Genomic DNA, 23,775 nt, shown 5'->3' with positions numbered 1-23,775 from the left:
CCTAACGAGTCGCTTAGAATTCTCCGCCGGCCGGAGTGGCCGAGCGGATAAAGGCGCTACAGTCTGGAACCGCACGGCCGCTACGGTCGCAGGTTCGAATCCTGCCTCGGACATGGATGTGTGTGATGTCCTTAGGTTAGTTAGGTTTAAGTAGTTCTAAGTTCTAGGGGACTTATGACCACAGCAGTTGAGTCCCATAGTGCTCAGAGCCATTTGAACCATTTTTAGAATTCTCCAAGGCAAATAATTCAAATGATTTCACCCGATTTCTTCATCATTCTAGAAACTCGATGCAGCTCGCACTTAATAGACAAAGCCGTCTAGCACAAATAAAACTGATCTCGACGAAAATTAGCACCAGATAGACGAATGCACATCCAAAAAATGAACATCTCGTTGCTTATAAACCGCGAAAGCTTCCCACTGGCTGATAGAAAGACCTACCAAATATTCGAAAATGTCTCAGTGGGCATATCTGTAGTTTGAAAAACTTATTTCCGTCCTTTGAAGCTGAGTGTAGTAGAAAGAAAAAGAATGGCAAAGATGATGTGGTGGTATATGGAAGGAAAATTATATTGGGTAAAATTAAATTTCCTAATGAAGTCGCAAGATTGATCTGTTTATCCACAACTGCATATCTGTAGTTTGAAAAACTTATTTCCGTCCTTTGAAGCTGAGTGTAGTAGAAAGAAAAAGAATGGCAAAGATAATGTGGTGGTATATGGAAGGAAAATTATATTGGGTAAAATTAAATTTCCTAATGAAGTCGCAAGATTGATCTGTTTATCCACAACTTAGTGGGTTATTTACGTTACTGATTAATTCTGGCTGCAAACTTAGCAATATGAGAAATATGAAAAATAAGGAGGAGACCTAGGAAGTTCTAAATATATGCTTTGTCAAGTACGATGGAAACACATACTTTTCTAAAAACATAAAAGTTGTTCCACAGGCCATTATAGAAACAACTGCATCAACAGAAAACCAATAAAAAGGAAAAATTCTGCACTGAATCACAATTACTTTTGTTGTTTTTGTGTATTGTGTCTAGAAATATGTTTTTCCCGACATATCTAATGCCTGAATTTTAGGAACATGTTATTTCTGTGGTTAGTAATGCTACAGTCAATAGTCATGCGGCAATTCTGGTTGCTAAGAAACAAAAGGCAGAAGGAAATTCCATGAAATATAATTTTATTACAAGGTGTGATGATGGCTAAACAATGATGCAGTATCACAGTAGACGGTGATGATATTTTAGCACAAAAATATAAAAATGAAACATAATAAATTATTACCACAGGGGAGTTAAAATACAACAGTGTTTAACTCTTGCGAAGAGCAGTTTCATGCTTTCCATTGCAGAAATCATGAGATTGGCAAGTAGTGAAGCATTGTTTGTTCCTTAAGCATTAAACTATTAGCAGATATTTAATTTAATCACAGGTTTTATACAATAAATAACAATTTCATATAAATGCTTGGCATTGTTATACCTCTAAGCGATTTTCTGCCTAACTGTCGCACTTTCATGTGCAATTTGCACGATACACTTTGTGTCAGCTTTGAATTTATGTGTACAAGAAAGTCTGTGGCATTTTACTTCGATACACTTGTCACAAATCTGATGAACTACCAAACTGTGCTAGCGAGTTACTTCAGTGAATGATACCCTCTGCATAAAAAATGGCAAAAACGTAAGAGAGAGTTGTAGTGAGATATAAAAGTAAGCGTTAATCGAGCGGCGATTCAGCATAGTTTTTGCAGAACATTCTACTTGTTGTCAATACAGTATTACACAACAGACTTTCTGAAACACAATTTTGAACCAACAAGTAACGCAGTATATATAAAAAAAAAAAAAAAAAAAAAACCGTTGTGTTCTGCCTTACGGCAGCTCATGTCATGGAGGAAGCCTCGTTAGAGAGGTCCATCGCATGAGCGTCTAGGGAAGTGATTCCAGTGGCGGTTTCCCGTTGCCTTCCACTGATGTTGATGAAATGATAGTAAGGACAACACAACACCCAGTCCCTGAGAGGAGATAACTCCGACCCAGCCAGGAATCGAACCCGGGCCCCTTTGCGTGACAGACGGCCGCGCTGACCACTGAGCTACTGGGGCGGACGTAGTATAAGTAAATCGTCTTATATCACACGTAACGTATCACAGATTGGCAGGTACCCTGTACTACACAGGCTACGAAGTGCAGACGAGTTGGATCTCCGGGCCGTCCTTTGGCCACGAGCGCAGCAGTGGCGACGCGACGCTAGGCAGGGCCGGTGGCTAGGGCCAGACGCGTCCCTCCAGCCAGCCGAGGTGTGTGGAGACGCGCGTGTACACGCCGGGCAGGGCGCCGCCGCAGGGCCGGGGACCGACGCTGGTGACGCCCACCGCCGTGTAGGGGGCGGAGCGGCCAGTCACCAGAGGGGCGCCGGAGTCGCCCTGGAAAACGAGAGCACGCCGTACTGAGGAGCAGTCGGTGGGCACAGCTCACTGGAGGAGTCTCCAGTTGTCTGTCACTGTGGGACGCATCAGGTAGGATGTGTCTGGTCATAGAAAGTAAGTACTTACAACACAGGTGTCAGTCTTCCCCTGTGGGTCTCCGGCACATATCACTGACGAGTCCATTCCTTGTGGAAATCTCTCCTTGTAGGCATTTTGGCATTGGGATAACGGACGTGGGTAGATGGTGGTCTTCAGAAGCACAGAGCTCAGTCGCGTTCCTGGAACAAAAGGAGAGTGACGACTTTGTTTCTTACATTTAAATTATGGTATGCTAAGGGCGCGGCTTGTACCAAGAACGATATGACCTTGTCTCTGTCTTACATTTGGCACTGGGAGAGTCAGAAGGCATGGGGACGGGGGTAAGTAACGGTGAGAAGTGACTGGACGTTCATAAATATTTCCATACATACCACTCTACTTCCAGTGTCAATGCATAACTCATCCTAGGTCTACATCTCGTGAAGACTGAATGCATTCTCATACTGCTTCATCTATTACTTTAGGAAGCTGTTAATCGCACTGTTCAGTATTTTGAGCTGATTTGAAATGTTTCATTCTCAGTCAGGCAAGCGTAATTTTTTGATTCTAGTAACTATTTTTGAGGCTTAAAACTATGAGTGAAAGATGATAATTCTTTGGGTGGCTCGAAATGGCAAAGATACGAGGAAAGGTATATTTTCTAGTTCACGTATTTGAGAAAATATTCAGTGGCATACAGTGATAGGATTTGAGACAAGATTGCCTCCTTCGCTTACCGGCAGCGTTCGTGGCGCCCCAGCCGGCGGCAGTGAAACTCGGCGGGTCTCCGTCCTGCGTGTTGAGACAGGCGGGGAAGACGGCGTCGCTGAACTCCACCCTCCTGTCCAGCCTCAGCAGCGCTATGTCGCCGTAGGACCGCCGCTTCCTGTAGCTGGGGTGCAGCACGATCTCCGAGATCCCGTAGTCTGCGCCGTCCGCTGTCGCTGTGAGGTTGTTTACTCCCAGGCGTACCGCGACTGGCCTTCCCCTGGAACACACGTACGTGGCGGTTCTCACAGCTGCTTTGACCGCTCTTTATCTACAGTTACTGCATGCTTGCAGCTGAGACACTGAGGTATCGCGTTTGTTACTTTCAAACGAACAGAGCACATGCGTAAATGACACATATCTGAACAAGCCTCCATGTAACTGACCATTTCATAATTAATTGCTAGGGGAGTGAAAATTGTTGGACCGTAAGAGAGTGAAATTAAGGTTAACTGCTCCGCTGAGATCTGTCACTGAAGGTTTAAGAGTGTGTAGATCTCCGACCGACAAGAGAGACCAAATATACACCTCAAACAACAAGACATATACGTGTTTCTTGGACAGGGGAACTTGACGAATTGACTTAGTCGTAAGTGAACGGCCCTTACTGTCGCCTGCAACGACTGAGCCCAAAGAGACGGCCATCGCATAAGCGATTCGTGTAGTGGAATATACTAGTGTCGTTATAGTGGTATGACCATCTTTCCAAAACTAACTCAGATGTTCAGGGCAATATGTGTAGATGGGAACGCTGTGTTCCCCACATTTTCATAGAAGCAGCAGAACAGTACTCACGTGACCCTATTGGCGCAGCAGTGGGCCGCGGTGAGGACGAACTGGTCGCTGATGAGAGTCCCTCCGCACAGCCAGCTGAGGCCCTCCGTGTTGGGCACGTTGAAGCCCAGCGCCGCCTGCAACACACCACAGGCGTTTAAGAATCTGATCCAGCATTTTGTCCTCGCTGTAACAGGCAAACACAGATCCTACACACAAATACCACCATGCATTTGTTGAGAGTATTACTTATTTTCTATAATATGAATTTCAAGCGGAAATACTGAGACCGAACGAGAGGGTATATTTGTTTCGACTCTGGAGTATCATTCGGTAGGTCACCAGATCATATCCTCATCTGATCATACTGAGTCAGATTTTCTGTGGCTTCCCTAAATCACAAAGGCGTAATGCAAAACGACACAGTTGAATCCTTCCGCATATGTAACCGGTTCGAATTTCCGTTCCCTTTCTAATGACCTTTTGACGTCAACGGTACGTTAAACCTTAATAATGATTCGGAAGTATAAACAAATCGTACAGTACTTCGAATGTCGCCCTAAAGCTCGCCATACTTGCCACAGCCCCTAATGCTCTTCGCCCCCCCCCCCCCCTCTGCATTCCATTCCGGAGACGTCGACCGTTGATGATACCTCCTTACTCTGAGCTGGATTCCCGCTACATTCAGTCCAACAAGAGACGCATTTTACTAACTTTTCGCAATCAAAGGACATTGTCTTTAACATTTGGCAACACTCATATTAGATCCAAAGATGCTAAAATGGTTGGAATGGCGAACGAAATGTGTAATGCTGTGGTTCTTCTGCCCCATAGATTGCTTACCATGAGAGAAATTAGGTGTTTGTTAAGAACAGAGCCTCATATTAAGATCCCTGATAACGATAGCAGGCCACTCTCCCATACAGTGTTACGTCTGATGACAAAGTGTAATTATTTAGGGCATTCATAACTAATACGGTTGCTACAGTAAACGCAGTGTAATCAAAGAAAATGGGGTCGATAACTTGTGTCTTGGTCCACAGTACGTGCAGAAATGAATATTCGCGTAAAATGGACGTAGCATAAGGGAAAAGATTTACTGTCACTATTTTAGAGAAAGTATAGAGGTTTAATCTTGATGTGTAGCCACAATTCTTTGGGTGAGCGTCACTATGCTGAATTATTCTTGCTTAAATAACTCGCAAAGAATAAATCAGTGTCGCTTATGTGCTTCATTCCAGAAATGACGTGTAATAAGAGAGCCATGAAAAGAAATCGTTGCACACAATTTCAGAGTCACTGCAGTAGAACTGATGTGCTATCGTTAGCAGTTTGTTGCTGTAGAAATTCTCCGTTGTCCATTCTACGAATTGCTGATTCATTTGATCTCGAAACTTATCCTTGTATTACGTATTGACCAGTGAATTCACAATGACGCGATTCATGCAGTGGTGAACGTTCTTTTAAGATCTTCTGGACTCACCATATGTGGAAATTCGTGCGGACCAGCCAGTTTCCCACGCAGAATGTAGTCTTCCAGACCATCCCGCATATCCTTGTAAGAACTGCACGCTGTAGATAAGAGAAAAAATATAATGTAATACACGTTACATATAGCCTTTCCACTCATATAAGAGACCTGATTACTACGACTTAAGACATTTATAATTTTCATAATGTAGTAAAATGACTTCAGAAAATTATGGAAGTTTAAGAAGATACCTGTTCTATTTCTAAATGAATAAGTTAGACTGATTGGATTATGTGAAATTCATTTGTTGTAGGCTACGACCCTTCTCTTGCGGAATGCTTATCACTTGTGGAGTCCCGAGTAGGTAATCAGTGAAGGTTCAAACTCTCATATCTGGTGCCATAAATGAAGGAATGCCGAAAAACAAAGCACTTATCTGACAGAAACTATGTGGCTGATGTCATTACAGTAGTCGAATACTGATATATTTGTTTATATATTCTGTTTATTGATTGGTTCCAGGCGCGCTATTTTCTGGAAGTAACTGTAGACTGTTTGGTGACTAATATGGTGCTTGCATAGTACCAGGGATACGAGGTATTTGCCAATGTGGGCCGCATCAAATTCATAGAAATTATGACTTGTTTAGATTCTTGTTTCAAAATACAGGGACGTTAATTTTTGCTGTGTTCTTTGGCGGTGTTCTTATACACAACTGACAATTGTGTGAAGGGCTGTGAAGTTACTGAATCCAGGAACGCGCTTTAGACTGTCTTACGATTCCATACAGAGTAATTGAGCGTGGCAAGAAAATGCATGACGTCCTGAATTCAGGTTAATGGAGTATTTGGAGAGAGAACGATTGTAATTAAATGTGTCTGTCACGAGCGAGTTATCAAATAGTCGTACATTAGACACTAATATTAGATTACAGGGGATGGATGGCAAATGCTGGGCTTCACAGTAGATAGAAAAAAAAGAACTGAGTATAAGTGTAGGCCGCTCCATTTGTGAGGGACGGGGTGAAAGCATTACAGGGGTATGGTCAATACTTAAATTGGGAATTTTAAATCCTTACTTTCCATAATTACTCTAAAGCTTCATCCATAAAAAGCTACAAGTTTCATAAAACATTCAGGAACCATATTTGTGAATCAAGGCAAAAAAATAGTGTTTGGTTTGTTTAGTTAGAATGTTTCACCAAGAACACACAGTTGATTCAGTTACGGTAAACAAATTAGCTCCATTTTTAGTATGTATACAGTACGATATAGTGAAAAGACGACTTTTATTAGTAAGAAGGTAGTGAGTCAGATGTAAATGATAACAAGTAAAGCAGCACGAGTGGGCAGTGCTGGTCCACTGTGTGAGTCGTGGGGGTAGAGCAGGGCAGGGCAGAGTGTGCGGCGGACTCACCTGCCTCGCTGGGCCGCCGCTCTGCCGCAGGGAAGGCCCAGGCGTCGCCGCTGGGGATGTCGTTGGAGTCCCCTTCCTCCGCCCGCACCTCCGCCTCCGGGCAGCAGACGACCTCCTCCAGGCCGGAGAAGCCGCAGCGCGGGGGCAGCGGCCGGCGCTGGCGGATGGCGAGCAGCGCAGCCGGGCAGTGGCGCACTCGGAGGCAGCTGCCCGAGGGGCAGGCAGAGCCCTCTGCGGACACCAGGGGCACCGTGAGGCTCGCCTCCACTGTAGCGGCCAAGTTAAGTAGCGAGCAGACAGGGGCCCAGGACTCGTAGTGCTAATACCGTCTGAGGCCGCTTCTGACTCTGGTAATATCCTTATTTCTATGACGAGGATTACTCACACATTTCTTCACGTACGTCGTAACCAGATCATGTGACACGTTAATGATTAAATCTCATAGCACTACCGAACTGCACGAATATTGTTTCATAAGTTCACTGCACTCCGAGACATTTCCTGTAAGATTAGCATTGGGTGATTTTGTGCTCTCAATGAAATGTGATGGGTTGGCTAAATTTTCATCAAACTGGGACACTATGCTTCAAGTCCGGTGAACAATGCTTTTGTCATCTTCCACAGTGTACACATCACGAACAATGGGCGACACTTGGTGTCCGATAACACTAAAGTAAATATCGTGCTTCATCTTCTCACTACTCTCAACGAGCGGACCAAGCCGTGGTACGATAAACACCGTCCAGATTTCAAAGAATCACACCTGACCTGAAATGTGGTCTCAACATATTGTGGTTTACACACATAATTAAATCGTGGGCGAACTCGATGTCTGGCATCATTTTTAGACGGAAAAATGACTCTTCAAACCACACAAGATGCCTCCACTGACCTACTGTCCAATTTCGGGTTGAGTGCCCCAGCGAAGTTGAGCTGCGTTAGCGAGGACCTTTAGAAAAGTACCTGACTTCTCACTTCCGTAACAAGTCGTTTTCTTTGCAACGCTCACTTGGTAAGTGCTACTAATGGACTTGCCTTCACTGACAACAACACTCCCTATCGCTTTTCAAACCGTTTGTCGTTGACAAGGCGCGATACTCGTGCAGGGGTCCCTGTTGGTTGGGACCTTTTCACGACCACCGACCTTATGCCGTCTGTCATGGCCATGAGTGGTACACCACTCCCTGTAGACAGACTCGTAACTTCTCGTCGCTGTGCGAACAAATTGACAGTGTGGTCACGGACACGTTTATTCACGATGGTTCCTTATTCCCCTTGCATCGCGCCTTCAAATGTGCTGATTCTATGCAAATGGCTCTGAGCACTATGGGACTCAACATCTTAGGTCGAAAGTCCCCTAGAACTTAGAACTACTTAAACCTAACTAACCTAAGTACATCACACACACCCATGCCCGAGGCAGGATTCGAACCTGCGACCGTAGCGGTCCCGCGGTTCCCGTCTGCAGCGCCAGAACCGCACGAGCACCGCGGCCGGCTGATGATTCTACGCACCCGATTCGCACATATGCACCACTTTGCTGTCATGACTTACAACAGTGGACAACGGCCACGCGAGTACCTGGTGCCACTCCTACGACTTGTACAGTATTCTAAAGCAACCCGTGTCCTCTTTTAATGGGATAACTAATAATTCCTGTTTTGAACTGTAGTAAATCAGACTTCGCAGAAAACCGTTGTATTGTGTCAACTGGAGGAAGAGCATAGCTATGCTGCACCACGAATACTTTGAATACTTGTACCGCATAGTATTCAAATGCTTTGATCCGTCCATGTACATACAGCGGCGGGGGGGGGGGAGTCTGGACAGCATTCCTTGTAGACACATTGCACAATTCGCCTGGATATACCAACACATTATCTTTGGTAAATTAGGATTCGTAGAAAACTGTTCTATTCTGTGACGTGGAATAAGGCTACAGTTATCTTGTAGTACCTTTTCCTCGAGCAATTGAGGGACATCGTTTTAAAATTAATATCTTCATCCATTTATCTCTGGTCCTGCGGAGGACCTTAAGTACGTCTTACTCGCTAGTTTTCACAGAACAGCATCGCGGATTAGGAAAAAAATCTTCACTTTCTTAACCAGAAGCAGACCTTAAAGTTCTACAGTGGATGTTATTTTAGACTGTTGACAGCTTAAAGTTCTACAGGGGATGTTATTTTAGACTGTTGACAGCTTAAAGTTCTACAGGGGATGTTATTTTAGACTGTTGACAGCTTCCTCATCCGATAAAATTACTTGGTTATAGTAGCACCGTAAGAGAGGTACTAGTTAGAGAATATTTCCCTGTGTCCTGTGCCCAAGAAAGAGAAAAACTGATGGTTCAAATGGCTCTGAGCACTATGGGACTTAACAGCTATGGTCATCAGTCCCCTAGAACTTAGAACTACTTAAACCTAACCAACCCAAGGACATCACACAACACCCAGTCATCACGAGGCAGAGAAAATCCCTGTCCCCGCCGGGAATCGAACCTAGGAACCCGGGCGTGGGAAGCGAGAACGCTACCGCACGACCACGAGCTGCGGACAGAGAGAAAAAAAAAAAAGAAAAAGCTAATGCTACTAGGTCGAAATAGTGAAAGCCAACTAAAGTTCTGTGCATAGACTCACCTTGGAAGAAGAGGGGGCTAGACGTTGCAAATTCCAACAGCAGCATCAACACACAAGAGACAGTAATACGTATAGCCGTTGTCGCCATTGTGTGAGTGCTCGACTGTCAGATTTTGTGGACTGAGTTGCGAGTGCTGGTGAGGCGTGCTATATAGCGACGGTGGAGCAGAAGAGGAAAATCGTGGGCGAAGGCAGGTGACGCGCGTCATTTGGAAGAGGGGGAGGGGGGAGGGGGGGGAGGGGTCCCAGACCGCTGCTCCCGCGTCCTGCCACCGCAAGACGCGCGGCGGGCTCACGGAAACAAGCGAGGAAGGAAGGAAGGAAGGAAGGAAGCTGTGACCGATGCCCGTTGTTCCGGGCCCACAACGCTCTTTTCGTCTATTCTTACACTTTCTTCTTTCACGGTAATTATCCCGAAAATGCACGTTTGTCAAACTGCATGGCAAGTTACACAATCTGCACTGGCACTGATCCTGTGCAATACTTTCATTCTACGTAAAGGGTCGAATCTTCGACATTCCTTAACCTCTCAGAATAAATCGTAATCACTTTTGTGGCTTGATATATAACATTACTTGAATTTCATAGTAACAGTAGTACCGCTCTCCCGGTCACAGAGGGGATAAGCGGGACTGACCGACCGCAGTGTCATCCTCCTACACTGGATGGAAATGTCTTCATTTGGGTGCAGTATGAAAGGATGGAGCGTCATCACACCGCACTCCCAGCAATTGATGGCTTTGCACGTTGTTGCCGCTACCAAAGGGTCACGTACCTCATTAGTCCAAGTTGTTAGGTACCTCCCTAGTGCAGTGGGTCAGGTACCCCCTTAGTTGGTATCACAAGGCTGAGAGCGACCCTCTGCAATCCTCCCACGAAGAAACCCCTGGTAGGTTCGGTAATCGAACCCCGGCCCCCCACATGGCAGTAGTCAGCTAAGGAGTCCACTTAGCTACAGAAATGGGCACGCGTATTTCGTGGCACACCATATTTCACGCACTGTTACTCCAGTACTGAGCAATCCAGGTCATCCTAACAGGTTTCACCATTCTTCGTGCAGTCCCGTTTTGAAGACGCTTTGCTGTAATACATTCACAAATGTGAGGCGCAAATTAGATAACCTAATGGACCGTCAAGTACCCTTATCTATATTCATCGAGTATAGCGTCATCCAGTTGCACATAATACATGACATTGGACTTATAAATTATCTTCCACAGTAATTAGTATCGACTAAACAGATTTCATTATAACCTTATGACGAGTAGCAAAAGAATTCAGTTACATACTAAAATAAGACAGATTCATATTACAAATAAAATAAAATACGTGCGTAAAACATGCTCCTATTGGAGCACAAAAATTGAGCATGAGATCTTTGTTTATTTAAAAGACTTGGACTGAAAAGTGGGATACCAGCCGCCTCATTTTGCATTCCTCAGCACCTTTAAAAACGTTCCCACAAATTTCGGCATGCGAACATAATCCCCTTCTTTACGCATGCAACTCATCTTATACTCCCATAAGCTCCCCTGACTGTAACTCATTCATACCTACTAATACACCACCGGCCATTAAAATTGCTACACCACGAAGATGACGTGCTACAGACGTAAAATTTAACCGACAGGAAGAAGATGCTGTGATATGCAAATGATTAGCTTTTCAGAGCATTCACACAAGGTTGGCGCCGGTGGTGACACCTACAACGTGTTGATATGAGGAAAGTTTCCAATCGATTTCTCATACACAAGCAGCAGTTGACCGGCGTTGTCTGGTGAAAAGTTGTTGTCATGTCTCGTGTAAGGAGGAGAAATGCGTACCATCACGTTTACGACTTTGATAAAGTTCGGATTGTAGCCTATCGCGATTGCGGTTTATCGTATCGCGACATTGCTGCTCGCGTTGGTCGAGATCCAATGACTGTTAGCAGAATATGGAATCTGTGGGTTCTGGAGGGTAATACGGAACGCCGTGCTGCATCCAAAAGGCCTCGTATCACTAGCAGTCCAGATGACAGGCATCTTATCCGCATGGCTGTAACGGATCGTGCAGCCACGTCTCGATCCCTGAGTCAACAGATGGGGACGTTTGTAAGACAACAACCATCTGCACGAACAGTTCGACGACGTTTGCAGCAGCATGGACTATCAGCTCGGAGACCATCGCTGCGGTTACCCTTGACGCTGCATCTCAAACAGGAGCGCCTGCGATGGTGTACTCGACGACGAACCTGGGTGCACGAATGGCAAAACGTCATTTTTTACGATGAATCCAGGTTCTGCTTACGGCATCATGATGGTCGCAACCGTGTTTGGCGACATCGCGGTGAACGCACATTGGAAGCATGTATCCGTCAGCGCCATACTGGCGTATCACCCGGCGTGATGGTACGGGGTGTCATTGGTTACACGTCTCTTGCTCGCATTGACGGCACTTTGAACAGTGGACGTTACATTTCAGATGTGTTACGACCCGTGGCTCTACCCTTCATTCGATCCCTGCGATAACCTATATTTCAGTAGGATAATGCACGACTGCATGTTGTAGATCCTGTACGGGCCTTTCTGGATACAGAAAATGTTCGACTGCTACCGTGGCCAGCACATTCTCCAGATCTCTCATCAATTGAAAACGTCTGGTTAATGGTGGCCGAGCAACTGGCTCGTCACAATACGCCAGTACTGTGCTCTTGATGAACTGTGGAATCGTGTTAAAACTGCATGGGCAGCTGTACCTGTACACGCCATCCAAGCTCTGTTTGACTCAATGCCCAGGAGTATCACGGCTGTTATTACGATCAGATGTAGTTGTTCTGAGTACTGATTTCTCAGGATCTATGCACCCAAATTGCGTGAAATGTGATCACATGTCAGTTCTAGTATAATATATTTGTCCAATGAATAACCGTTTATCATCTGCATTTCTTTTTGGTGTATCAGTTTTAACGGCCAGTAGTGTATATCGCTTTACGTCGCTCATACCCATCCACTCCCAGTTGCAATTTCTCACTCACTCATTCAGCCCACCACGTTGTCATTATCTCTTTGTGTATCTCTGTCATTGTCTTCGTTCTACCCTACCACTGCTACTACAGTCTCCTCTCATTACCACTGTCTCGCTCTTGCTCTTTCTTTCTGCCAGTATGTCATTCCTTCCTTTCTACTGTTGCTGACTCTTCTAACTCTCTTTATGTCTCTCTTCCTCGTTGTCACCATCATATTCTCTGTCTCCCATTGTCGTTGAATCTCGCGACTTCCACTTCCTCTTTCTCTTTCCCCGTCCCCCATCCCTGGCATTGTCTCATTCACTCTTTTCCTAGCACTGTTATGTCACTGTGAACTATGTTCCACTCCCGCTGCGTCCTTCTCTCTCACATAAACTGTCAGCGCCTCCTTCGCTGTTTCTATAACTCAGCTGCTCTATACAACTACAGTACTTATTACTTTTCTGTTCTTTCCACTGTCTTCTCTCTCAGGATAAGAAAGCGCGAATACGTTCGCTTCCCAAAATATCCGGGAAAATTTTTAAAGGTGCTGTGGAAAGTGGAATGAGCCATCTGGTGTCACAGTTTTCAGTCAGAGTCGTTTAAATAAAGAGGAACACATTCGCATTTTTTGTGCAGCATTAGCATTTTTCCGCTGGTTCAGTTCTTTTCCGTGCTACTGCAAGATATGCAACTTATATGAAACCTGTGACCGGATATTACGTGCAAAAAAATGTTGCATGTTCTTCAGTACTCTATAAGCAACGAATTTGTGTCACACTACATTTTGCGTATGTATTTCACATGTAAAAGTACTGTAACTCTGAACCTCTTTATATCGGAAATGGATGAAAATCGGGATGTGTGCATAACGACAACGAAACGCCGGGCTCGCTTTTGGTCTACTGGTAGCAGCGAAGATATAATTTCAAAAATCTGTTTTGTTGGGTTTACGAGGAACCGCCCATGAACTAATGGTGCCTCCATAAGTTCCATCAAGCCGTCCGCAGACCACATCAAATGCAAAATGGACGAACTGATTCGCGCCATTTTCCTAAGTACTGTAGGAGTAAGAGTGCAGTAGTGACACTTTACCCCTGTACTGTAGGATAGTGACACTAAGATGATCGTTCTGTTGGGCATAAAAAAAATGGTTCAAATGGATTTGAGCACTATGGGACTTAACATCTGTGGTCATCAGTCCTCTAGAACTTAGAACTACTTAAACCTAACTAACCTAAGGACATCACACACATCCATGCCCGAGGCAGGATTCGAACCTGCGACCGTAGCAGTCGCGCGGTTCCGGACTGAGCGCCTAGAACCGCTAGACCACCGCGGCCGGCTGTTGGGCATACAAATGGTCTCCAGTCCGAGGGCTACCCTTAACACTTGGCCTCACCTCTTTATCAGCAGCCGGCCGGAGTTGCCGAGCGGTTCTAGGCGCTACAGTCTGGAACCGCGCGACTGCTACGGTCGCAGGTTCGAATCCGGCCTCGGGCGTGGACGTGTGTGATGTCCTTAGGTTGGTTAGGTTTAAGTAGTTCTAAGTCTATGGTACTGATGACCTCAGAGGTTAAGTCCCATAGCGCTCAGAGCCATTTGAACCTTCTTTATCAGCAACAGAGTCCGAGATATTAACACCTGAAAATTCCGGTTTTATGCGAGACGCAATGGAACATATTAGGTACGCATAGTGTGGCATGCATACCGATTACTTTTACACAATTCTATCGTAACACTTCATGAATCTACTCATTATCACTGGAAAATAACTGTTCCAATTATAGTAAACTTTGGGTCTCTTCACACGCAGCAGATACAGAGATATAAACACTTTTACAGATAGATGCTTAGCTTTCCAGTAGATATTATAAACATGCATAAAGAGGTCTATGCTGTGCACAACCTTATAATTTAGTTATACGAAGCTGTAGGAAGCTATACTGGTTAGAAAATGTGGTCAGTATCTGTTTATGTTGAACTGTAACAAAATTTTAGTTGCGCAGTCCTAAACTAGATTTGTATTTTTTCCGGAGTCGATGTGGTTCAAGTCATGCTTACTTGTTGCCCTGCAAGAATTGTCATTTGTATTACCGCCCTAAGAACACAGGATAAAATCATCCTACTACAGTCTACACGTCCTTCACAATATATATTCCGCCTTGTTCACCAACATTTTTTAGTTTGTGAGAGCGTACTTGTTTTCGGCGACAACACTCTGCGATTCTGCAATACTATGCTTATTCTAGGCCAACGGAACCCGACAGTGCATCGGATCTAATCTGTTAGGGAGTGAAAGGAAGACAGAATACGGAGCAGTAAGCGAGGTGCTTCTGAAGCTCTGAGTGACGCAACATGTGTACGAGAGACTGGCCAGGGGTCCCCCCTCACACGCGAATCACTGCAGGAAGCCGCTTCTTGCCTACCGGCGCCGCTGTGAGACCGTTACACCATTCTGATTCAAGTGTCTGCGCGTTTGCTTACTCGTGAGGCAAAATTCGTCTTCTCCGCTAAAAATGAGTCATGTGACGGCCAACGTGGACATAATTCCGGGTCTCTTGCTTCCCTTCCCGGCACGCTGTCTTACGTTGGACAAATTTTGTGCAAGATTCCGGATGCCTGCCTCAGTGGTCAGTGACCTTGTTTGTGTCGCGGAAGCCCTGCACGTGATCTTCGTCAGTGCCGAGGGAGTCCACTGTGTGAGGTCAGAGAAGCCGAGGCCCATGTACCTCACGAGGGCGTCGGATAAGCTACACGAAAGAAGAGTGGAGCCGCTGGTTTAGAAGGTCAGAGGCAAAGCCCTGGTGGGCACTGCGTTAACCGCTAGTCACACCTTAAACAGCATCGTACCGTGGGCTCAGAGCAAGTTTTAAATTTAATCGCATCAACAGTGTGGCCACGAGGACGAAAATGAGAGATAGCAGAGGAGTAAGGTAGAAAGAATTGTGAACTAGACATATTTGCACAAAAGATATGAACCATATCCGAAACGTATTAGGTTTAAGTAATAATGTGACCGTTTAATGACCTTGGATTTGTTCCCTGAGTTTATTTCTAACTTACCTTTTCAAGTCTTTTCTACTTCGATGTGGATATTTGCATGTATTCCTCAAGTTTAATTGATGTTCACGTCTATTATGGCACCACTGCGGTTTCCGTTTCTTCTGGGAGACGAGAGAATGTTAAGGTATTTCGTAGAACAATCATTTTAAATTCCACCGCAAAAAATAATCTCCTGCCATTAAGTGCAGCTAAAGTGAGAGGGTAGTGCACTGCCCAAACTTGTCAGCGCTACACTTTTGGATGGTCACCAACAAGGACTTCAGATAATATAGCTGCCCCAATGTGTTTGAACAATAAGCGTTGTATAACTTTTAGAAGGATATTCCCAGATAAGTTTGGTAACGTGTTATACAATGTTCTTGTGAGCGGAATGTATATCTCCAAAAGAGAAAAAGAATGGCACATCACGAAGGAGTCCCCCGAATCGTACGAAACTCGCTAGATGTGCTGTACAGACAAACAAATGTCTACAATTTCATAAAAGTTGGATGATTTATTCAAGAAAATGACCTTCGTAAATTGATCAAGTCAATAACGCGTTGGTGCACCTCTGGTCCTTATGCATCCAGTTATTCAACTTGGCATTATCTGATAGAGTTGTTGGATGTCGTCCTGAGGGATATCGTACCAAATTGTCTCCAGTCCCTGCATTAAGTCGTCAAAATCCGGAGCTGGTTGCAAGTCTTTAACCATATTACACAAAACGTTCTCAATTGGGGAGAGACGTGCCGACCTTGCTGGCCAGTGTAGTGTTTGACAAACACGAAGCCAAGCAGTAGAAACTCTCGCCGTGTGCGACCGGGCATTATCTTGCGGAAATGTAAACACAGGATAGCTTGCCTTGAAGGGCAACCGCTGTGCCGACCTGCTACGAAAAGAGATGGCAATCCAGACCATTGATCGTGCTTGTCGAGCCGTACAGTGGGTGTTAGTTTGGTATCCCATCATTGTGTGGGAGACCACCTAACACAACATCGCTGGCCACCGGTACTCCATTCGAAGTAGGACTTATTGCTGAAAATAATTCTACTCCAATCAATGATGTTCCAGGCCGAACCACGCCCTGGACAACGGTGTCATACCAACCTGGCTGTCACACGGCGTGCGAACCGAAAACCAAGAGTGATGGTCAGGACTGCAATACATCCGCTGCACTTACAGCAAAACGGTGCGTCGACGCTATGATGAATCCCGATTTGTTGTCCTTCGTGGAAACCCACCCGGGGCTCACATTACAGCAAGATAATGCCTGCTCGAACATGGCGAGAACTTCTACAGCTTGTGTTCGCGCTTGCTAAGCCCTCCGTTGGACACACAGTTCGCTGGATCTCTGCACAGTTGACAACTTTTTGAGCATTATAGGCAGCGCCCTCCACACATCTCGGGATTTTGACGACCTGTCGCGCCAGTTTGACAGAATTGTGCACTATATCCCTCAAGAGACACCCAACAAGTCTGTCAATGAATGCCAAGACGAATAGCCTTGCTCGATTTGTGAAACCCTTGAATAAATCATCCTATTTTGCTTGTTTGTACATGGACATCATACCTAACGAGCCACTCGGAAAATTGCTTCATGATTTGTCTTGTTTTTCTTGTTTCATAGAGTGTATTTTTGTAACATAAATGAATATGACTTTCTCTGGCAAACCTGAAACGAGATGAATGAATAATTTTGACTAGCTATCTTCAGGAACACCCCGACCTCTCCGTGAACGAGTCCCTGCCAAGAGGTGTAGGAGAGAAGGGCGCAGTACACGGTGCTCGTACCTCAGTGGCAGCGGCCACTTGCTCCGGACTGCTGCCTCTTGAGACCAGCTACTAGCGCCACCCACACAGCAAACGAAGATGTACCTGTTCCCAAACCACATCTGGAAGCAGATGCTCGAGTAATCAAGTACTGTAATACACTTCGTCGTTCTTTGCTTGCGATTAATTAACACGATATCACTCTCTGTGCCTGTAAAGCTACTTGAAATACTCGAACAAAAGAAGGTCTCTAGATTAATGTTTGCTCCTCGGAAGAGAAGCCGGTCACATTAGTCGAAGCAGTATCCGGTGAAAGCTAGGGCTAGTCAAATGGAAACCAAGTATCCGTCACAGCGGGGGCTAACAATGGTTCCACTCAAAAGTGATCGCCACACGCGTCTAGACGTTCATCTCACTTCGAGGCGACACGTTCTGTTCCTGTATTACAGAACGCGGTAGGCCGCTGACTGATCCACAATCGCAACCAGTCTTGTTCTTCCTCGTCAGGCTTTCTTCAGATCGCCAAAGATGTGAAAACCACACGGTGAAAGAGACGGAGGGTATGAAATGGTGGCGACATGATTTAATTATGTTTGCAATTTGTGTAAATAATGATAAGTATTTCAAGATAGCTGCGGAAGGTGACAGACGAAACACCTGTTGTTGTTACTTTCACCTGAAACACTACCAATTCTCGTTAATGTCTTGTAAAGTAATGTCCGAAGAATTTATCGCTTTACCTCGTTTCTTCTTGATTGCAGCAGTTCCAGAATCTTCTTCTGCGACCTTCCTTGTACTAGACAAATTTCTTCAGAGCGTCCCATGGTGATAAGGCTTCGTTTTCATGATATAAAATTTTTGTAGAAGAAATGTTAATGCACGTAGGTTTTTCCTCCTATTAAATAAAACCCCCTCCAAACGTGTAATAAACACTTTATTGAGATACAAGCTTCCACTGGTTTTGCTTGACACAAAACACGGAGCGTCTCCTTAAAACCTGCTGCCATGGAATCATCCGAAACAAGAGAAGTGATTAATGAAAGAAGCTGCAGAGCATCCCCCGCACTCGCCCCCTACAGTGTCGTCAACCTAGTTGGGCTTGCGGCCACGCTCCTCCATTACGAACGACAGAAGAACCTCTCTCTGTTAAAAGTTGCAGGTAACGTCGATTTCTGCGCGATTTCTGCGTACTGAAGGCGCAGAAATTCTGCGAAGCTTGGTCGCCACCTATATGCGCCAAATTAGTTATGCATCGTGATGGAGTATAATTATTATCGCCTCGTTACTGCGCACCAAGGTGTACGGCATAACGGTTTAAGCGAATGATTACGTTTCAGACTAACCTTTACCTTAGTCGAGGGAGAAACATATGACAGCTGAAGTACCGCATGGTAAAAGCAGTGTGTCCACTGTCTAAACGTCATCCGTTGTCTACAGGCCCTTTTTTTTTCTCCTGCTGATATAGTACGAGGGATAGTCATAAAATTTTGAATATCGTCTTGAGACTCTAAATCAGGTAATAAATATTCTGTTTGTTAGTTTGCATCCAGACGTCAGGAGTCGTGGTACATACGTACTGCCCGCGACACAGAACTGCTGACGTGTACTGAAAACAAACAAGAAAAATATTTGTTATGTACCTTTATATTTTCCAGATGATAGTTAAAACATTGTGACAACCCCTTGTAACTCTCTCTGGTTTCAGGCAGTCAGGTTCTAACTGGTATATCCGGATGAGGACCTTAAGCTTGGCGGCCACCTTGGTGCTACCCGCGAGCAGTAGCCTGTGCGCCGGCACTGGTTTTCGCCCTCTCCCTTCTCTCGCCATCATCATCATCATCATCATCATCATCACCACCACCACTATCTTCATCATACGACACAAATATCACACCACACACACACACACACACACACACACACACACACACACACACACAACACACACACACAATACATACATGTAGTATTAAAAATATTGTGACGGAGCTTGTTGTAAATGAACTGACAAGAAAAACTGCATGCAGTGCCAGCACACACGTTCTTTCATTAGGTCATCGTCGTCGACTAGATCGATTCCTCTCACGAGGAACCCACTGAAGAAACTCTGTAGCACGTTTCGCTCTGGTTAGGCTGGCCCTTTACTCCATCCACCTGCACTTCGTTTCATAATAGTCAGTGTGACGTCCTCCACGTTTTCCTTTCTTAGCCAGTATGTCATCTTCGTATCACTTCACGTTAATCCCCATATCTCCTTTCCACAGAAACAGCGCTGACCTCATAGTAGCTTCAGGTCAAGAAGCGCTGGTTCCGCTACATAAGAAGGAGTTCACCAGTCGCTCTTGACTTAAATGGAGTAACTAACCCGTCACTGGGTTACACTGATCAGGAGGGGCGTCCTACTCGCTGCGGCCGTGGTACTCGATAGGCCGTACACGCCGCCCAGGTCGTGCGTAATGGGCCAGCAGCTCAGTGAGCTCAGCATTCGCGCTCTGGGTACGGGCTTGGACACCCCGGGTCTTCTGAACTGGGATCTCGTAAGCGCCGTCAGCCCTCTGGAACCCTAAGTTGTGGACATGCTCAGCGACCGCCGCTTGTAACGGTCATGAACATTGTGTGTCACAGGGAACAGAGATTTTGTATTAACTGCCTGGGTCGCAAGGATGGTATGAACGTCTACAAAAAAGTAATCCCTCAATCTCAAGGTGTCTTGTGCACCGATGAGATGCATGGCTACTAAGGCACAACAGCCCTTAGGGGATGAGCTTTGGGGGACCCGCCGAATCTCAGTTATAAAAAAAGGCTTACCTAGGAAAATGGGCTCTGTCTGGCTGGGTGAATGAATTCTTATGATCTAGTGGGACCAAAATGGTTGAGAATCACAACTGACACTCCCAGTGGAAGAAGTGTGCCGGTGGAGAGGTTACCTACAAACTCAAAGACACATGAGATGGAGAGACCATCTGAGACATCTGTTTGAGTGGGGGATAAAGTAAGGGAACAATTTCAGTGGATGATAATATGTTCATTGGTATGAAGAGGAAAGAAGGCACATTTGAGAGAATATCCCATTCTGTATACAAAAGGGAGTGGAGAGAATTGTAGGAGTTCATAAGTCTATTAAAAGATTACGAATGGTAAACTCCTGTTAGAGACAATGATATCCACTCAAGCGCCTTAGTTAAAAAAAAAAAAAAAAAAAAAAAAATGTGTGTGAAATCTTATCGGACTTAACTGCTAAGGTCATCAGTCCCTAAGCTTACACACTACTTAAGCTAAATTATCCTAAGGACAAACACACACCCCTGCCCTAGGGAGGACTCGAACCTCCGCCGGGTATCGCCGCACAGTCCAGGACTGCAGCGCTTTGAGACCGCTCGGCTAATCCCGCTCGGCGCGCCTTACTTACTGGGGTACATAGATATCGAAATGCACAACAGCAGCAATTACACAGGATTGTCCTATTAAGTAGTGACTATGTTATGTGTCTGGACCGCAATACTCTTTTAGCGGAATGGCGAAGCGTATTTATAACCGATGTGAGAAATGTGTCTGACACACGTAGCTGCTGAATTATAAGAAACGGCTATCTTGGTACTCATCTTTAAGTACCCACATTGCCTGAATACATCAAGACTGGTTTACCATGTATTACAGTCCATCCGTATGTCCCCAATCCGATGTGCTGCTTTAGGGCCAGACATTTGGACGCACTGTCCCAGTGTGAAACGGGCAGGGGAAACCAACTTGGCACACATGTGGTCCAAATGGTCACGATCCAGTACGCTGTGTACACTAACACACTGTAGTGGTGATTGCTGAGGCGCGCATCGGGTATGGTCAATGGACATACCACAGAATGACGATATAATTGGAAGAGTTTTGTCTCGTATTGCTTTGCGTCCAGGTAACGTAAAACATGTTCTGATGTCACTCCCCCCCCCCCCCCCCCTCGAAGCGGCAAGAAACTTAATTACTTCATCGTGCTGCATTTGTTCCACAGTTGAGAGTGACGTTGCGAGCAGACGTCACGCCTCACAACACTTCCACGTCTTCAGATTTAATCGGGCGCCTCGGAGCTGCGGCGACGCTAATGTGCGCTGCGCCGTGACGTATACGAAGGCGAGGGGCAGGCGGGCAGTGGGTGGGTGCTCGGCGCAGTCTGGACTCGTTTGGGCAGCGGCCACAGCTGACGCTCGAACGGCAGACAGCCGGCGCTGGTTCTGCTGCCGGGAGAGATTTTAGTCTCTGCTGTATATCCCGCTAAGGGGAGGACAAGTACTGGCGTACTCTGCCTGCTCACCTAACAGTCAGCCAAAGCTTTTGGTTCAGTCTCTGCCTCTTCGTAGGTTCCCATCGAGTGCAATCGTTCGATGGAGAGGCGTAGGTTCTACGCTGTTACTGGGTCTACATTCTCCCAATTCTCTCTCTCTGATATCTGTAATACGTTCGTGAACGGCATAGACTAAATGGCGTAATTACACTTACGACATTGACAATGAAATACACGAGGACTGTATGAATACTAATAACACTAGTGGTCGTTTTCAAGTGTTTCTTCACGTTTGTTCCTGCAAGATTTCAGTTTTTTTTATGAATTCAAAACAATCATGCTGCGTATTTTTATTCTCTCATCAGTTGCACTAGCGTAAACACCGCTAATTTTAGCCCATCGCCTTTCATTAAACATTTTTGTCAATTAAGCAGTAAATGCTTTCGATGTGCCTGACTTTTGTGATCAAATATTTGAGTTGAGCAAAAACAAGACTCCCTTGAAATAACATAACGGATTTTTGTCCGAATTTTAATAGCCAAACGAAGAGTGGGAAATACACAAATGAGATTTCAAACTGACAAACAAAGATATAGTTGTGAAAGATGGTTTAATCTCTTGAAGTAGATAATAAATTCCTTATTAGTGATTTGAGTAAGAACAGGAGTGATTAGCAACAGCTGCTGTGTAAATGAAGTGTTAAACAGATCATATTTCAAAGGACTAGCTATTCTGCGCGTAAAAAGTTACGTTACTGTAGAAAGCGTGAAACTGTATAGAATGAGGTTATCAAAGGAATGTTAAGCCACCGAACCAACTCTCAATCAAAATTTCACTATTTTATTTAAGACAAGAAAGTTAGATTAGGTACACGTGGGTAGACTCAGCACATTTAATTATTCAGTTAAATAAGTGCAAGCTATTAAAGGAATGTGTATCATACATCTGCACATTTAATTATTCAGTTAAATAAGTGCAAGCTATTAAAGGAATGTCTATCATTCATCAAGTGCTATAAAACTTAAATGTTGGCAATAAATGATCTGATAAGTTTACACACTAACCATTATTTAAAGCGCCACTTCTTAAAGCCGCAACTTGACATCAAACCCCAAGTATATAACCATGCCATGTAACATCACAATTAATTAAAGGGGTCCCATTAACTGGATCAGAAATCGCTGCTAACAAAACAGTTCACAGAATTCAATAAAAGGATAGTTTGCCTTCAGAAATCTTTAAAAGCAGCAAACTATAAATCAGACAATGTAATAACAAAAGGTTGTTTTGGAAGGCGCCGATAATAAGATACTTTAGCATCAAAAGATATCAGAGGCCGAATTAGCTAAGAGTCCAAGCAAACGCTGTACTGTTCCATGAATTTAATTTTTGTACAATCAGACTTCCAGTAACGCAGGTTAAACTGCAAACCGGCTTTCATGCCGACGAAGAACGCCAGGGCCGCGCTTAGAAATTTTGTCCGGCTGGCAGATTCATTCGATACTGGTCGCAAATTGTCGCTTGTAGGACAAGAACAGTTAAGTTTTAGGACTCTGAAACAGAAAAAAATGTTACCACACAGACAGTAGTACCTTAAATCAGTCCATATCATTTAAAAGAAGGAAACAGTTTTGCATATTTAATATCCCGGAACTGCCCATATAAACTGAGCTATGACGAAGTAGTTACTGCGCGGGCTCTTTGGCAGAACAGCGGGCATTTGAGTAAGATCAGCCAAAAGTTGTTTACGGCAAAGTACGTACCAATCGGTTATGGGCCCGCTCACAAACCCCAAAACACACACAAGTTATCACTGGCACTTCCTTTACAGTTTGAAAGGAAAAAAAAACTTATTGTTGGAGCAACGAGCCAACAAGTACACGCGACTTTGGCACAACTCAGTTATTATGCAGTACAGCACAAAAAAGCTCACCATTATCTTGCGTTACGGAGGTGATGACTGCCAACTGCCTCTCTGTACGTAATGCTTAATAACGTACACTCGTGGTAGAATTAGAATCTGGCTTTAGCACATCGAATGTTCCACAACAGCGAAAGAGGTCGCCGAAAGAAGCGACGACTTCACGTGTGACTACACACAGCGTTGCCACCT

At 44.9% G+C, this 23,775-nt stretch overlaps 1 protein-coding gene across 1 annotated transcript; it reads right to left on the bottom strand.

Annotated features, from left to right (window-relative positions):
• Positions 1 to 2,161: 2,161 nt before the first annotated feature.
• LOC124795549 (serine protease persephone-like) lies at positions 2,162 to 9,676 on the bottom strand. The gene is made up of 7 exons (XM_047259621.1): positions 9,589 to 9,676; positions 6,953 to 7,219; positions 5,549 to 5,637; positions 4,087 to 4,202; positions 3,261 to 3,511; positions 2,572 to 2,723; positions 2,162 to 2,442 (listed from the first exon to the last, which is right to left on the bottom strand). Exons 1-7 carry the CDS (start codon positions 9,674 to 9,676, stop codon positions 2,284 to 2,286), a joined length of 1,122 nt encoding a protein of 373 aa, XP_047115577.1. The 3' UTR covers positions 2,162 to 2,283.
• Positions 9,677 to 23,775: the final 14,099 nt, after the last annotated feature.

Source organism: Schistocerca piceifrons, chromosome 4 (genome assembly GCF_021461385.2).
Source record: "Schistocerca piceifrons isolate TAMUIC-IGC-003096 chromosome 4, iqSchPice1.1, whole genome shotgun sequence".
In the NCBI taxonomy this organism is placed as follows: Eukaryota; Metazoa; Arthropoda; class Insecta; order Orthoptera; family Acrididae; genus Schistocerca; species Schistocerca piceifrons.
The sequence above is the reverse complement of the archived record's forward strand: the minus strand, read 5'-3'. Positions and strand labels throughout refer to the sequence as shown.